This window comes from Oreochromis niloticus, linkage group LG22 (genome assembly GCF_001858045.2).
Source record: "Oreochromis niloticus isolate F11D_XX linkage group LG22, O_niloticus_UMD_NMBU, whole genome shotgun sequence".
In the NCBI taxonomy this organism is placed as follows: Eukaryota; Metazoa; Chordata; class Actinopteri; order Cichliformes; family Cichlidae; genus Oreochromis; species Oreochromis niloticus.
The window spans coordinates 8284482-8300458 of record NC_031985.2 but is presented as its reverse complement, the minus strand read 5'-3'; the positions used below and the strand labels follow the sequence as shown (position 1 = coordinate 8300458).

At 41.1% G+C, this 15977-nt stretch overlaps 1 protein-coding gene across 7 annotated transcripts in view; it reads right to left on the bottom strand.

Annotated features, from left to right (window-relative positions):
* col11a2 (collagen, type XI, alpha 2) overlaps nucleotides 1-15977 on the bottom strand; it is a 43926-nt gene that overhangs the window by 8209 nt on the left and 19740 nt on the right. Inside the window, exons 7-33 of one of the 7 annotated variants that reach the window (XM_005478396.4) lie at nucleotides 11747-12607; nucleotides 10376-10495; nucleotides 8813-9028; nucleotides 7834-7887; nucleotides 6866-6907; nucleotides 6701-6763; nucleotides 6480-6554; nucleotides 6020-6106; nucleotides 5592-5648; nucleotides 5436-5489; nucleotides 5252-5305; nucleotides 4921-4974; nucleotides 4605-4658; nucleotides 4447-4500; nucleotides 4313-4357; nucleotides 3741-3794; nucleotides 3005-3049; nucleotides 2768-2821; nucleotides 2565-2609; nucleotides 1715-1768; nucleotides 1578-1622; nucleotides 1366-1419; nucleotides 1212-1256; nucleotides 995-1048; nucleotides 700-807; nucleotides 250-303; nucleotides 108-161 (exon numbers count right to left, since the gene is read on the bottom strand). In XM_005478396.4, coding sequence (XP_005478453.1) covers nucleotides 108-161; nucleotides 250-303; nucleotides 700-807; nucleotides 995-1048; nucleotides 1212-1256; nucleotides 1366-1419; nucleotides 1578-1622; nucleotides 1715-1768; nucleotides 2565-2609; nucleotides 2768-2821; nucleotides 3005-3049; nucleotides 3741-3794; nucleotides 4313-4357; nucleotides 4447-4500; nucleotides 4605-4658; nucleotides 4921-4974; nucleotides 5252-5305; nucleotides 5436-5489; nucleotides 5592-5648; nucleotides 6020-6106; nucleotides 6480-6554; nucleotides 6701-6763; nucleotides 6866-6907; nucleotides 7834-7887; nucleotides 8813-9028; nucleotides 10376-10495; nucleotides 11747-12607 — 2556 coding nt within the window. Of the gene's footprint in view, nucleotides 1-107; nucleotides 162-249; nucleotides 304-699; nucleotides 808-994; nucleotides 1049-1211; nucleotides 1257-1365; nucleotides 1420-1577; nucleotides 1623-1714; nucleotides 1769-2564; nucleotides 2610-2767; nucleotides 2822-3004; nucleotides 3050-3740; nucleotides 3795-4312; nucleotides 4358-4446; nucleotides 4501-4604; nucleotides 4659-4920; nucleotides 4975-5251; nucleotides 5306-5435; nucleotides 5490-5591; nucleotides 5649-6019; nucleotides 6107-6479; nucleotides 6555-6700; nucleotides 6764-6865; nucleotides 6908-7833; nucleotides 7888-8812; nucleotides 9029-10375; nucleotides 10496-11746; nucleotides 12608-14491; nucleotides 14606-15977 lie in introns of all 7 variants that reach the window. The other 6 variants (XM_005478397.4, XM_005478399.4, XM_025902425.1 and 3 more) reach the window with 6 other exon arrangements.

Below are 15977 nucleotides of genomic sequence, written 5' to 3'. Positions count from 1 at the left end.
ACATTAGTTAACATTAGAACTTTTGTTATAACCTGAGCATTTTAATCCTTGTTAAGTTTAAATGTCTGACTTTTGATGTAAATTCTTCCACAGAGACGTCGTCTTACCCTTGTTCCCTTCTCGCCGTTTGAACCAGGGAATCCTGGGAATCCAAGAGATCCCTAAAAACAAACCAACATGTCAGGATCAGCTGTTCCATCAGGATCAACCACTGAGTCAGTGTTAATGAAAGGCACGTGCTTCTCTTACCTTTGGTCCTTGTCTTCCAGGATATCCGGGAACTCCAGGTACACCGAGTTTACCCTGGAAACAAACGATGACGTAATTAATCACAGCAGGTGTGACTGCGTTTTCTAACCTGCTTCACTACAAACCAGCTAGTTATGACTGATTAATGCTGGCATGTAGGTGAGAAAGCTGAGAAGCACTCGACATGATGCACAGGTGTAACAGTCACGTTATCTTGTAATAAAATTCATGTTATAAAGTTAAATGTCAGGTTCAATGGAGAAATTCACATCAATAAAACATAAAAAACCCTCAAATATTCATAAAAATTCAAATAAATACTTGTTTCAGATCCCAGGTACAGGTAAAATATCATTCTTACACAAGTTTGTTATAAAAGTATTAAATGATGGTCTGAATAATAAAAAATAATTACTTTTATGCAGTCTGGCTTAATTAAACAGTTCATACCTTCTCACCAATCAGTCCAATAGCTCCAACCTCACCGGGGGGTCCAACACGACCCTTTGGCCCCTCCGGACCGTCCTCTCCTCTGGGCCCTGATACTCCAATCTCTCCCTGTAAGAGATCAGAGTGGAAACACAGCTGTGAGATTAAATCTGTGCTGTATACAAAGCAATACCTCAAAGCAAATATTAACATGGGTTAGATTAAAAATCTAGACCAGTCTTTCATTCAGCCATCTAGTGTTACATTAAAGAACCAGCCAACTGACCAATCAGCTGCTTCATTATTCAGACTTTACCCTTTCTCCCTTTACACCGAAATCTCCTTTAATTCCCGGGAAGCCGTCTTCTCCCTGGCAACAAAAACAAATAAAAACACAATGAATAGATGTTCATGACATCAACCATGTTTTAAAGTATAATGCAATCACATGATATCTCTGTTTTCCTTTTTTAATCACCAAATGTTCACATTAACACCATCTTATTGTGTAAATGTGATATTTATTCATTTACCTTTTCTCCTTTGTGGCCTTTCAGGCCGCGGATGCCTTGTTCTCCCTGTGATCACAACAATTTCATAATCAATACATTTGCATTCTAATAAATCACATTAAAAAATGTCTTTGCTAATTTCTTTTATGACACATTAAAAATGAAGTGCAGTGACCTTGACGCCCCGAGGACCAGGATAGCCGATAGCTCCCTGAGGACCGTTAGGACCCTGCAGACCAAAGAAAGCAGGTTTACAGCACAACACACACTCTGTGGTAACTACGACCACAAGGACAAACCTAACAGAGCGTACAGGTCTCCTGTTAGGATGGATAATAATTTGGTGAATTGGGTTTGTTATAGAAGTGATGGAGTTATGACACCCACCTGGTTCCCCTTGGTGCCAGGAGGCCCCTCCTTTCCTGGGTGACCCTGTAACAATAGAGAGTTTAAGGCTTCGAAAAGACATCAGCTAGCTTTAGGTGGTCCAACTTAATAAACAATATAAAGAAAGACAAACATACAGGAGGCCCATCAGCTCCAGGCATTCCTGGGAGACCTGGTTTTCCTGTGGGACCCTGGAGAAGGAGACAAAGTGTATATAAGGTCGATAAATGCTCCTTATTTGAAACGTCTCATATCTGAATGAAGGTCGCTTTTCTGCTTCGTCGCTGACGAGTACGACAGACTCACACGGTTGAAGTGTGAGTGAGAGAAAAGTGCACTGACACAGAGTACCAGTGTTATTCTATAAGAGTGCTGAAATCACAGCTCGGCCTTTTCCTTCTTTTGTAAGTATTCTCTGGAGGGGAAAGTGTTGATGTGAATGAGGTAAGGATGCATAACTTCACTTTAGTTTCAGAGATATTCATGCTGTCACTGTCACAGCTGCAGCTGTAAGTGGTTGTCGGTTATATGAGAGTGACTGCAGTCTTCATGCAGTCAGCTGTGTGCTGTACTGCGTGTGCATGAGGTAAACCCTGCACTTGATATCAAACTTAATTTAGAAGATTCATTTTTAGGTGGAATAGCATAAGATCATCATCTCTGACAATAACCATCATATTTTCACCTTTGTGAGATGTGTGAATTTGATTGGTTACTATAATTCTCAAACATCCCACAGACTCCTGCTGTAACAGGTGTTTAAAGATCTCTTCCAGACAACAGCACATCCTACTCCCTTTGTTTACTTTCTCAGTGTGACCACTGCAGTATTTAAATGTCAGAGTTGGAGAATAGAGTTGAATAATGTAATGAATTAATAATATTCCAACTATTATATGACTGTGTATTGTTGAATAGTTATTCGTAGCCAACATTCATTATGTAACTGTACTTTAAATAGAGTATGATAAATATTTAAAGTCTTACTTTCTCTCCTGGGGGTCCGATGGCCCCCTGAGGTCCCGGCATTCCCTGCAAAAAACACGTGTGACCTTTAATCAGTTTATGTAATTATTACAATTTAAGCATTAATCTTTCTTCATATCTTTGTGTGCATGTTCCTGCATAGCTATGCCCATACATTATCACTGATCGGGTACGTGATAATGATCAGGTGTTCTGTGTCTCACCTGAGTTCCTGGGGTTCCCTGCTGACCTGGAGGTCCTGGCTCACCTTGGGGACCCTGAGAGACAGAAACAGAAGAGGAGAGAATAACGATCAGTGCAGGACAAAGTGAAGGGCAGAGGAGGAAGAGAGAATCTGTCAGGAACTAGCTAAAAGAAAAGCTTTGTGTTAACATTATGAGTTGTGATCTTAGATGTTCAAATACACATGATAACATGACAACATGGAAACTGTTACTGACCAAGCTTCCTTTGGGACCGTGGGGTCCATCGTTTCCTCGAACACCCTGAGAGAAGAGCGAGAGGAAGAAATTAAAAACAATTCCCCGTAAATGTCTAAATGTCAGCTTCTACTCAAAGCATCCAGGGAACAGGAACTGAAAACATCATCTCTGGTGCTTTGCTCAGCATCACTCACAGAAAACAAAACATGTTGATGTTGATGCAGGTTTGTCTTTGTGGGCATCTTCCTACTTAAAGTGCAGTCGGCTAATTTTACACAGGTTTTTGGAAAAAAGTGCACAAAGTGTTCGTCTGAAAACGCTGGTTTGTACTAAAACATGTTATAAAATTTAAAAAAAAAAAGTGAGAGTGTAAGGTAATAAAAAGTGTTCACTGTGTTTAACATTACATATTTAAAATCTGTCATTAAGCTTCAGCTTTGACAAGGAACAAAAACACTGATGTTTCTGCTTCTGTCATATTAAACCGATGGAGTAAACTTCCCTTAAAGCTAAAACTTTACTTTAGCAGAACAAGCAGAAAGTTTAAATATATCATTCATTCATTTTTTCTACATGTCTTTATTGTTTTGAGGAGGCTGTGGGAACATCACATGCTCATTTTTAGATTTGGGATGAAACCAGGTGACTGGCTGTTGGTTCAGGTGGTGCTGTGGGTGCTCAGTGGTCAGAGTGGGGTAAAACAATGCAGCCAAAATACCAGCAGAAGGCTGGGCGTGAAATCGCTTTTACTCACAGGAGGTCCGGGGATTCCTGGAGGACCTTTGGGTCCGAGCAAACCACGAGGTCCCTGCAAACACACAAGAACACACAGGCGTAAGACGCTCATGCAAACCAAGATCATTCACTCACACATGCTACTGTTTTTAATCGAAAAGAAAGGAAAACATAATTCATAAAGAAAGAGAACTTATACGTTTATAAAGTATAAATATATGTGCAGAATGAGCTATTTAAACAGGTAATCTGCATTCTCCTTCTTTATCAAATCTAAAAGTCTGACCTACAACTAGCTGCATAAAAAACACAACTCCATATTCCAGTGATTCTAAAAGCACGTTGGCTCCTCCTCCGTCTTTCTGTTACTGCACTACATTATTAATTACAGTAAAGATTCCCTAAAATATCATAAGGGTATGATGATTATGAAACAACAGGTGCAAAGGTGACCTTGTTATGTGAGATATAAAAACAGAGGCATGTATTTTGGGAGACCATTTAAAACACAGACAATAAAAGCACGAATAGAATATAAATAGGAAATAGTGGGAGATGTAGAATCAGCTGGGCTGTCACTGAAACACTCACTGGTTCACCTGGGAGACCCCTGGGTCCAACGTCTCCATCATCTCCCTACAAACACAGAAGAAGAAGCACGTTATCAGCAGTGACACAACATCTGAATGTAATAATAAGATTATAATATTTGCAGATCTACGTACCCGCTCTCCGTCCTCTCCTGTGCCCCCTGGTGGTCCCATTGGTCCAGAGTCACCCTAATAAAATATAAGGATGAAGCAGATGTAAATGAATTATTCTCCAGTGTTAATAAAGATTATAACTGAAAAACAATCATTGTTTTTGAGATTGTTGGACTGACCCTGTGTCCTTTATCACCAGGCAGACCAGGAAGACCATCGAAACCACGGTCGCCCTGTGAAAGAGACAGACGTAAACATTATTATTATCTCACTGTAGAAGATAGAAATGCATCAGAAATGATCTCAATACAATAACAATGAGTCAGCATATGGCTGAATAATCAGGGAGAACAAACTGACTGTGTCCAGGTTTTGACTCCAAAATGACACCAGATTTAATTTTTAATATCTATTCTTATTGGACCAATAAAAAAGCTACAGAGACAGAGTGGAGGCTTCAGGCTGGTGGTGTTTAAATAAAGGCAGTGAGGGTACCTTAGCTCCAGGCTCTCCTGGCATTCCTCTGGCACCATCAGCTCCAGCACGGCCCTGCGAGGAGCAGAGGAAGAACATGTTTAAGTGAACCCATGTTTAAAGACGGCTTAAAGAGGACCACAGGTGAGCATCTGGATGGACAAATGCAAAACTTTCTGGACTAAAACTTTCTGGTGACAGCCTTAAATTCAGAGCTTCAGGCCTGCTGCTTCCATCTTTAGAAGCAGCAGGCCTGAAACGACACCTACTCTCATAAAACTTAAAAAAACAAAAAAATACAACGACAAGTGATACACACATCTTAATAAAAATGTCAGCTGTTCATACTCACTCTTCTTCCTGCTTTGCCTGGAGGGCCCATCAAACCGTGGGGACCCCTGGGACCCTGGAAATAAACCAGAGGCCCGTCAGAAGTGCCAGTTATAACTGTGATCTCACAGACACAATACAGGAATAATAATAATAATTTTAAAGTCACTGCATTAATAATTTTACACACAGCTGTTGTGATTTACCTGAGGACCGGGGTCTCCAAGCTCTCCCTTCAAACCAGGACTTCCTGGACTTCCCTGAAAGAGACTCAATCATCTCAGTCTCATTTTATTAATGATGATGTCATATACACTTAGAGAACAGACCGATTATTATGATCCAAATGAAAGGTAGCATACCAGGGGTCCGGGGCGTCCGGTGAATCCCATTGGTCCAGGAGGCCCCTTCAGAGCCATCTACAGAAAACATGACAGCTGCTTATAGCAGTGATTCAGGAAGAAACTCTGTTTGCATATTGATTTATGTTCCCTGGATAAGATCATCATCTTAATGTTCACAGGATACCTGCTGTCCTGTTCACAGGTTTTCTGTTATATTTGTGTTTTTATAACACATCATCTCTTACTGACCACATTAAAGTCTTATTTTGATTCTGAGTTTTCATTACATAAATAGAAAAAAAGAAATAATCAACAAAGTGCAATTTTAATAATAAATTAGAAACAATGTCTTTCACAAAAGGTGACAATACTGGGCAGAAACAAAGCACCAGTAATCCACTCATAGATAGAAAAGCTGAAATGTGAAATAAAGAGTCATATCTGACCCTGGCTTGGGATAAGATGGCTGCAGCCTGAGCCTCCTGTGCAGAAACGACCGGCCCCTTGTCTCCTCCACTCTGCCCGAAGCGGAACTGCAAACACAGAACAAACATTCAGACTCAGATCTGATCAGTGACAGTGACACAGAATTACTGTAACATATATATAAAAAACAAGGAATAATCTTTTGAATACACAAAGAACTCAACATCTGAGAGCATTCCTGTAGACTGCAGCTGTGTTCAATGAGGAAAACCTGAACTAATTAACTTTGAAAGACCCAAATCTCGATGCTTATAGAAAAACCAACACTGACCCCTGACCCCTAACACGGACAGTAAAGAGTTAAAATACATTCAGATCTGAAAGGTATAAACAAAACATTTGCCCAAATATGACTCATATTTATGGCTATTCTAATAGTTTCCATAATCAGTAAAGGCTGAAAGGTTAAAGGTGACTCACAGGCAGCATGAGTGAAGTTCCAGGAGGTCCAGGAACTCCATCAGCTCCAGGAAGACCAGGCCTACCAGGAGGGCCCTGCAGGACATCAGAGGGGCAACGGTGAGTCGGCCCGTATAAGAATTTAAAAAAATAATTAATTCCGCTTCTTTTGTAAAGCACATGTGTAACACGCAGATTCAGATCCATGCCTACAAACCTTCAGATAAAGGAGAAATACTCACCCTCTCTCCGGGGTCACCGGCAGAACCAGGAGGTCCAGAGGATCCAGGGGGTCCACTGGGGCCCTGCCAGATAAAAATGAAGAGTTCAAATATTTTTTCACAGAAAGTGAGGATTTATTTTTTAAGATGGAGAAAAATATGGATTTGGAAATAATATTAACTTACAGCAGGTCCCTCAGGTCCTGGAGGTCCTTCAATCAGCATTCCCTGCAAAATCCAAAATCAAGTAAAGAGACAGACACATCTGTACACAAACCCTCCACCAACATATGTCCTCTTAATGTCTACTCCATTAATCCTCTAATCTGGAATGAGCAACACTTCAGAACGTTTTCTTAACTGGCCTCCCAAACTCCAGCTGCACAAACATCTTTGCAAATGTGTATGAGTACAAGGTTAACTGGCCACTTTGTTAGGTACACTGGTTCAGCTGCTTGTTAACACAAATATCTAATCAGTGGTCTGAAAAAGAGAAAATATCCAGTGAGCAGCAGTTCTCTGGGAGAAAATGCCTCACTGATGTCAGAAGTCAGAGGATAATGACTGCTTCAAACTGACAGCAGGCACAGAAAACCCAATTAATCACCAGTTACAACCAAATCAAATCACTCAATGCAAACTGAACCTCGAACAGATGAGCAGACCAGGTGCTGCTCCTGTGAGCTTAGAACAGGAAACTGAGGCTACAATCAAAACTGGACAACTGGAAAAATGTTGCCTGGTCTGATGAGCATGCAGGAAAATGAACCACAGAGCTCAGATTTCCTCAAACGTTTTGGATAAGACAGTGAGTTTACTGTATTCACATGACCTCCACAGCCACCAGATCTCAGTCCAACAGAGCACAGAGGATGTGCATTACAGATGTGCAAATCTGCAGCAGCTGTGTGATGCTATCATCACCAGGGTCTCTGAGGAATGTTTCCAGCACCTTGATGAATCTAAAGAATTAAGGAAGTCCAAACTGACTCTAATAAGCAGTTCCTAATGAAATAATTGGTGAGTGTATATCTCAGATTATACACAGGCTAGTAATGGGAAGGTTGCCAGTGCAATTCCCTGTAGCTTCTGGTAAAACTAAAATAAACAAAAACAAAAACACCTGATCAGGTAAAACTGTTGAATTGACTCACAGGCTCCAAGACAGCGGGCTCGCCTTTCTCTCCTTTCTGGCCTCTAACAGCAGCCTGAGGAAAACACACATGTAGTCAATAACAAGTACACACACACACACACACACACACACACACACACACACCGGACAGAAAAAGTGTGCACAAAGTCACTGAAAGCAGATTTCAGTGTTTTGACTACATGCACTGACACAGATGACAGTGACAGCATTTATCAAACATTATCATGCTAAAGTTGAAAACAGAGTAAAATAAAATGAAAACCTGCTCTGCTTGGATAAACGTGTAAGCTTGTATCCAAATACCATTGATTCAGCAGCTCTCCAAACTGTCGGTCCGTGACTTACAGACTTATTTATGCACAGATACAGAATCCTCTGAGCTTAGCACCAAAAAACAAAGACATACACTCAGATAAACGACATTCAGGGCAAAAGATCCCCTCTGAATGCCTCTTTATGGAGCATATGTGACAGTATAAGTTACTGTAAGGCTCAATACACACACTATAAAATCAAACCCATTTCAACCACTGCTGTGATGACTTTGTCCTGAAATGCATTCACTGTCCGTTTCTCTGTGACTGACTGAGTTTGCAGGCTAAAAAACTGAGACTGTGAACAAATTTTACATGAATGTCGTCCACTCTGAATTCCCAGTTTGGTGAATGATGGTCACTGATGGTTCATGTATCCAGTCTGGATAGCTGAGGTTTCTAAACTCCTTTTTAACTCGATGTTTGAGGACCATCTATGTGCCAGTTCTCAAAGCAGGGTTCAGTGTTTGTGTTCAAATTAGCTCCCAGAAATCAGAAGGTGAATTAATGTAAGAGGTGAGTAAACAGAAGGCATGCAGATCTCTCTCTGCAGTGCAAACTCAAACAAGTCACGTGACGGGACACTGAATGCAATTTCACGAGACTTTGTAGAGCTGGTTGAAATGTTTTTTGTGTTTTTGCCTCTGAAGCAAAGCGACTTACGCCTCCCTCGTCTGTCACAGCGGACAGGGCGGGGCCAATGTTGCCATCAACCTCTGCAGCCTCTGGTGATGGTTCATTGTAGTCCCTGTAGTTATAGTCGTACTCCTTAAGGCCCACGTCCCCAGTCTCATACTCCTCGGTGAAGAGCTCTTCTCCAGTACCACCCGCCTTGGCGGCGTCTACCTCTTCTCCCACCAGTGCTGGTTCCACCTGAGGCTGTGACGAGTTTATCGTAGCCACAGCGGGATGGATGGAGGTGCACGAGAGAATGATTCAAGCAAAGGAAAAGAAAAGGAGCAGAAAGAACGAGGAGAATAGTCAAAGAAAGAGGGAGAGGTGTGCAGGACGGGGAAATGTTCAGGGTGGAATTGAAATAAATAATGAGAGGAAGGGAGTGGTGGAAGAGGAGCATACAGAAAGAAGTGAGTCTTACCTTTTATAAATAAAGAGTCACAGAGGGAGAGAACACAACAGACCGTACAGACTACAGACGATCAGGTTTATCCTGGAAACTTTAATCTTCCATTAATCATCTAAAGTTTAGTTTATTCTGGAATGATTTCACCAAAGCTTTTTAACATCAGTCCTCGTGATGACCTGTAATCAAATATGTTCTCACAACTGTAAAAGTTTGAGAAGGAAAAACACTCTTTTAATGGTGAAGCTAATGTCTGGTACGTGCACACACAGAACTGATGTTAAAGACTTTGTGAAAACGAGCTGCTACGCAAAGCAAAAACTATGTTATTTCTTTTTTTTTACTTACCATGTAAGTTTAATAACAAACAAGAATCCAGTGAATTCACTGCACAGTTTTCTAATATAAAAAATCCACATTGCATTAATATATCTGACACACACTCCCTGATAATTATGAATAATGTCGATATTTGGTTTCTAAATCATATCCTGAAAAGAAAATGTGGCAAAAATCAAAACTGGAAAACAAAACAAAATCAAAAATGTGATGAATTTGCAAATCATCTAGACTATATCTTTAGTACAGTTAGATTTTCTCTCAAACAAGAATGCATTTAATCCATCTCTTTTTTTGCTGTGGTTGAAAGCGTATATCAAATATTCTTATGTGGATCCTGTTTTCACAAGATGTTTGTTCTTATGTCGAGATAACGACAATGATGGATCTCGAGATGAGAACAAAACGGGACTCTTGCTGTTAGGAAAAACGGGAACCACGTAAAAACATCCGATGGTACACTCAGATGATTGCGGTGCATCCTGTTTTGAAAGAGGTTTTTCTCATGTCTTGTCACGTGACATCGATGCCAACAAAACAGTGATGAGTGGTTAGAAAAGTAAACGGAGAGACAAAGAGCTTAAACTACTTTGTTACACTACAAAGACTGGGCTCACCACCACACAGGAATCACATCATCCTCAGGGAGGTTTTATTAAAACCACTCGTCTTCTGTTTGTCTCTGTGGGTTTATTTTCAGCTTTGCTGTTTGTATATTTCTAATTCATATGTCAAGTTTAAGCTGTTCTGTGGACTCTAGCTTGACTTGATGTGTGTTTCTGATAAGTGTGTCATCTTCTTTTTACCTGTACAGCGTTTTCTTCTTGTCCAACCACCTCACCCTCTGGCTGTGTGAAGGTCTCCTCATAGTAATAATCAGTCTCTGTAGGGGTGTGGCCAGCCTCAGAATATTCAGTGTCTACATCCTAATTGGTGAAGTTGACAGGAAGTGGGGGAGCAGGGAGGAAGTAAGCAAATTCGATTGAGAGAGTGTGGTTAGTTCAAAGTCTGCTTCTGGTTCATGATGAGTTAAAAGAAGAAATGAGACATGAAACTGTGGTTGGCAAAGGCAAAGAGCTTTTTAGCTGCAACTCACATCTTTAAAGTTTAAAGAACCGTTTTTGAAAAGAAATTTCAGGTCGTTTCAGAATCTCAGTGACTATAAATGATGCCTTACGCAAGATTTAGAGAGTCATTGAGATAACTGTGGTGAGATTTCTTTTCATTTCTTTGCTGAACCATTTTTGCTTTTTAAAGCACACAAGCCAAGATTTAAGAAAGGGTGAAATATGCTCGTATTGGTGGAAGAACTGAGAGCTTCTAGCCATCCCATCAGGTGAAAACATCAGAACATGATGCTCTGGGATGAACTAGTTTCACCTCAGGATGAGACAACAGTGAAACGACCCCATTTAACAGCCTCACAGAACACGATTCAGTGAAGTCAATCACTGCTTTCCAGAGCATGCACCTCACGTGTCTCCACCTCGATGAACATTTACTGAAATTCAGATTTTAAGCAAAGCATGATGGAAAGTTCTGTGAAGCTGCTTTACTCACATGAGATACAAAATATGACAGCAGACAGGGAGACGGAGACCAGAGAGAAAACACAGGTACGCAAAAAACAACCAAAACACAGAGAGGACAGAGTGACAGGGAGGTCTGATGTGTTGCAAGTGTGTCAAATATGATAGTATGTGTTGCATTTATGTGCCATAGCAGTCCATGCTCATTCAATAGACCCGTATGTTAAAGGTTTCCCCGGAAAGAAAGAAACAGAGGGCTGGAGTGCGTTTATGTTCTGACATCCAGTTTCAGCAGCTTGAAGGTAGGAGTGAAGTAAAGAACAGTGAAACCGTTCGATTAGCCATGCTTCACTTTGCACCGCTGTACCATATCATATGTGGAAGTTGGCGTGATCATGGAGATCATATGATATATGAACAGACAGCTTGGTATGAACCAGCTTCCATTCTGAAGGCCAGATTTTGCATCATCGAGGATTTGCATCAAAATTACTGAAAGGTCAAAGAATTCATAAAAGAAAGCAGGAAAAAAAAGGTTTCATAAAAACTTTTGCTGCAGATCCTGGATGATGGAAAGATCTGGAAAAGAGGAAAGATGGGACATACGACTCGGGCTGTTCCAACCCAAACATCGGCCTCCTGCTGTACCTGCTGATAACGGTTGGTAACTTTCTTCGGTGGGACTCCAGTTCCACTCAGCGCTGTGTTGCCAAACGGTGGGAAAGGTTTGTGGAGCGATTTTATATCCGGTACTTTGTTGACTCTTGTGGGTCTGGGTGGAGTCGGTCGGACTGGGGCAGATGTTGCACCTGACTTCGTTGGGGGGGAATCCCTGACGAAGTTATTCACCCGTTTGCTCACCGGGGGGACTTTGGTCACGGCTTTACCGTCTGTCTTGCTTTGGGTTTTTACTTTTGGAGCTTTAGTGGCTGCAGATTTTGTAGGTCCTGGTTTTGATGCTTTGGTGGGTTTAGGAGCCTTGGTGGCTTTGACCACAGTTGTTTGAATTTTTGTTGTAGTTTTGTGGTTGCCATTAGCCTTAGCCCCACCATTGCCGTTACCTTTTGCTTTAACATCAGTGGCCGTTTTGCCGTTTCCATTGGCTTTCTTCTCTGTTGTGGCTTTTCCATTGCTGTTAGCTTTCGAGGTAACAGGAGCTTTCTTCTCAGCTACAACCTTGCCATTGCCATTTCCATTTACTTTGACCTGAGGTGTTGGTTTGGCTCCAGTTGTAGCTTTTGCATTACCATTTGCTTTCTTCACAGCCCCAGTTTTACCGTTGCCATTCTTTGCTGGGGCAGCTGTGGGCTTAGATTTGGTTGGTTTGATTTTAGAGAGGAGGACATCTGCTGCAGTGGGCTTTGCTTTGGAGGACTTGGAAGCTTTGGTGGGCATAGGCGGCTTGATGACGAGTTTATATGATCCAGACTTGACGGGCTTAGCTGGAGTGGGCTTGGTTTTTACAAGTGTGGGTTTAGCAGATGCTGCTTTTTCAGTGACTGCCTTCTTCTAATAGCCGTGATTATTGTTTGGTTGAGATGTTATTTTGTATGTAAACGTGAATATGGACAAAGACAATGAGAGAGAGTAGAAGATGACAAAGATACACGGAGATGGGGAGGGGGGTGAAAAGCACAAACAAGGGATGACAGAAGGAGAGAGAAAGACAAGAACGCATGTTTTGAGAAACATCGACATAAAGATGGCTAAGGCTCGGATGATTTACTGAGACTGTACAGGCATTACTGGATACAGCACAGAAGTACACTGACACCACTTAAGCATTAAATCGGAATTTACACCAAGCTAGCCAAACAATATGAAATATTTCATGTCTATGAACCAATTTATTTGTGTTTGTTTTTGCTGATCTCTCCAATAATGCCATTCCCAATACTAAATAACAAAGCAGCATCTTTGTGCTAATAAGAACTGAGGCTGTGGTTTGGCAGAGGCACTGAGAGCGTGATCGGGCAGGTAAAGCTGGCTGCAAAACACTCACAGATACACACACAGGTACACACAGGTACACACAAACACACACACAGGTACACACACACACACAAACATACACAATGCTGATACCAAACCTGCTGTGTTGTGATTAATGCACCAAGCAAACTGTAAGAGAAGGTTGCTGCAGTTTAATCATGCAAAAGAAGATGCAGGGACGGCAGTCTGGCATGCAAATGCGTGTTAGTCACATAAAACCACAAAGTGTAAAGTTGTGTAGATCAATGACTCTTACCACCATGCTGCTACAATAAAATACATGCAAATCAAAACTGTATTCACAAACAATCGCCTACAAAAATACGTTATGAAGAGAAAACAGGGGAATATACCCTCCTCACAAAGGTCAGGGGAACAACCATGAATGCATTTACTAACACAATCACGTGCACTGACATTCTCGTAACAGAAGGATGAGGTGCACATTATTGATGTAGAAACTGGTGGTGCAGAAGTACAGTAGGTGCATGCGGTAACATCCTCCCAGACAACGAAGTAATCATGCAAAACAGTAACAGGACATCAAAGATGCTCTGTGTGTGTGTGTGTGTGTGTGTGTGTGTGTGTGTGTGTGTGTGTGTGTGTGTGTGTGTGTGTGTCATTAGACTCCATGTAGTGAGCGATCACAGGAAAGCTTCTGTAAGTGAAATAATGATGCTGTGCTGTGATTACCAGCTGATTACCCAATGTATGACAAACCACACCTAGTATCTGGTAACATGACAAACATCATGAAATCCACTGCATCTGTAATCTAACCTGTAATAACTGTAATCTAAAGAATAGAGAGAAGAATTTTAAATATCTTAACGCTCTCTTAAAGTCAGTTTATATGATTATCAAACCTGTGAGGCTATTAACTTCATCTTACAGCAATTCATTAAAAAATCTCCTTTTGAAGGTGTTTGACATCATTTGTAACCAAAATAAAACAACACAGCTGCACCCTCACTGCCCCAGTGCCCCCACCTGGCCACATGTGAACACACAACATATATGACAACATGTAAATGATAAATAATCCTGTGTGATGGGGATGGAGGTAATCACATGTTAGCGCTCAGTCTGGACTAACGAGAGAAGCTGATGTAATAAAACAAAAAGGGGGTGTGGAGTAACGAGCGCAGAGAGAGAGAGAGAGAGAGAGAGAGAGAGAGAGAGAGAGAGAGAGAGAGAGAGAGAGAGAGAGAGAGAGAGGCAAAAATAAAACAAATAATTTATCATGTCTAAAAATGTAGATTACATCCCAGCACTTATAAACCTGAAAATACATGATGGATTATGAGCCAGTTATGGTTTAAATGCCTCTCTCTCCCTCTCATTCTCCCTCCCTTCCACAAACCCTGCTCGTGTTTTCCCTCGCTCTCGCTCCCTCTTTACCTGTTGGTTGGGGGCCCCAGGTTGGGGAGAGGGGGACGCGAAAAAGGAGGGAATGCCTGTTGTTTCCTCATAATAATAGGGGTATTCATGGTCATCCTGCTCCTCATCAAAGTACTGAGACAGAGGAAGGAACACGAAAGCAGGAGGAAGAACGCATGAGGAGGAGTTTAGATTTCCACGGGGAGGTTGAGAGGGGTTTCAGAGGCCATGTAGGGATAAATGAAGGTTAAGATAAAGAGTATGTGACGCAGAATGAGGGGTAGGGGGTGAGGGAGAGGATGGTAAACAGTAGAGACAGGAAACGGGATGATGAGAAAACACAAAGCTTTGATTTTTCCCATTCATCAGAATCTGTGTCAAAAAGTGTTTAAATATGTTGATACACAAGAATCTGGATGAATGAGAAAACAGCAAAAAAATAAAGCAACAGTAGAAGCCAATGAATAAAATCACAGAGATTTATATTCATCCAAAAAAGAAAAAGTCATCTCAACAGCATCAACATGACAGGGTTTGGGAGTGTTGGAGCTCTGAAGTGACCGATAATTTATTCTGATTTAACATCAGACAAACTTCTAAAACAAAGTCTGTGTACTTTGGACGGATGCAGATGATGCAGTCACTGCCAGCTCACAAATATCAGCTTGTTTTACAGTGAAAATAATGAATGTAAGTTGCAAAGCCTATAGTACTTAATGTAACGTGCACAACCAGTCTCAGTAAGTAAAGAGGCTCCACCTTAAGCCATCATGATGCCAAATTCTTATACTTGAAAACCAATCAGAATTTAACATAATTTAATGTTCTAACAGGTCCTTTTCTTTCAACCCATTATCTATAAAAAATGGGAAAAGACACAGATGTTTGCTGTATCATCCTCTTTCCCCTACCTTTCTGTGTTCCACTGCTTTAAGAAGTCAACAGCAAAAAAATCATAAAAGTGTTAAAAATGTAAAATCGCAGCTCTGGGGTGGGACGATGACAAAGCCTCTGCTTTACGTCACCAAATGGGAGACACAGACTGTGGAGGTGAGGAGGAAAGCGGATGGATACAAACTGTTGCTGATGATGAAGATGCATGAGGAAGACAGAAAGGGGGGAGCAGCACTTTGATGACATCATCAGATGACCCAAACTGAACCCGAGGACTTCATTTACAGACGAACTTTAGTACATTTAGTTTGACAATTAGACTTTTTAGAATTTTAAAACCTTTTCCAAGACGTTTAAAATGTATTGTTTACATTTCTTTCTGATTTCGAGATGTTTTCAATTCGTTGTATTTTATCATAAATTAAAAACAATAAATAAATAGTTAAAGTTCTATCATTGGGATTATTAACTATGTTAATAGGTAGGCAGTGGAACTGATGGATATAACAGAGATATTCTGACTGCTGCACTTTGCATTTAAGGTGGATATTGCACAGTGATATTCATGGACTGCTTAAAGTCTATTGTAGACATTCGGCAGGCTGATGAGGAA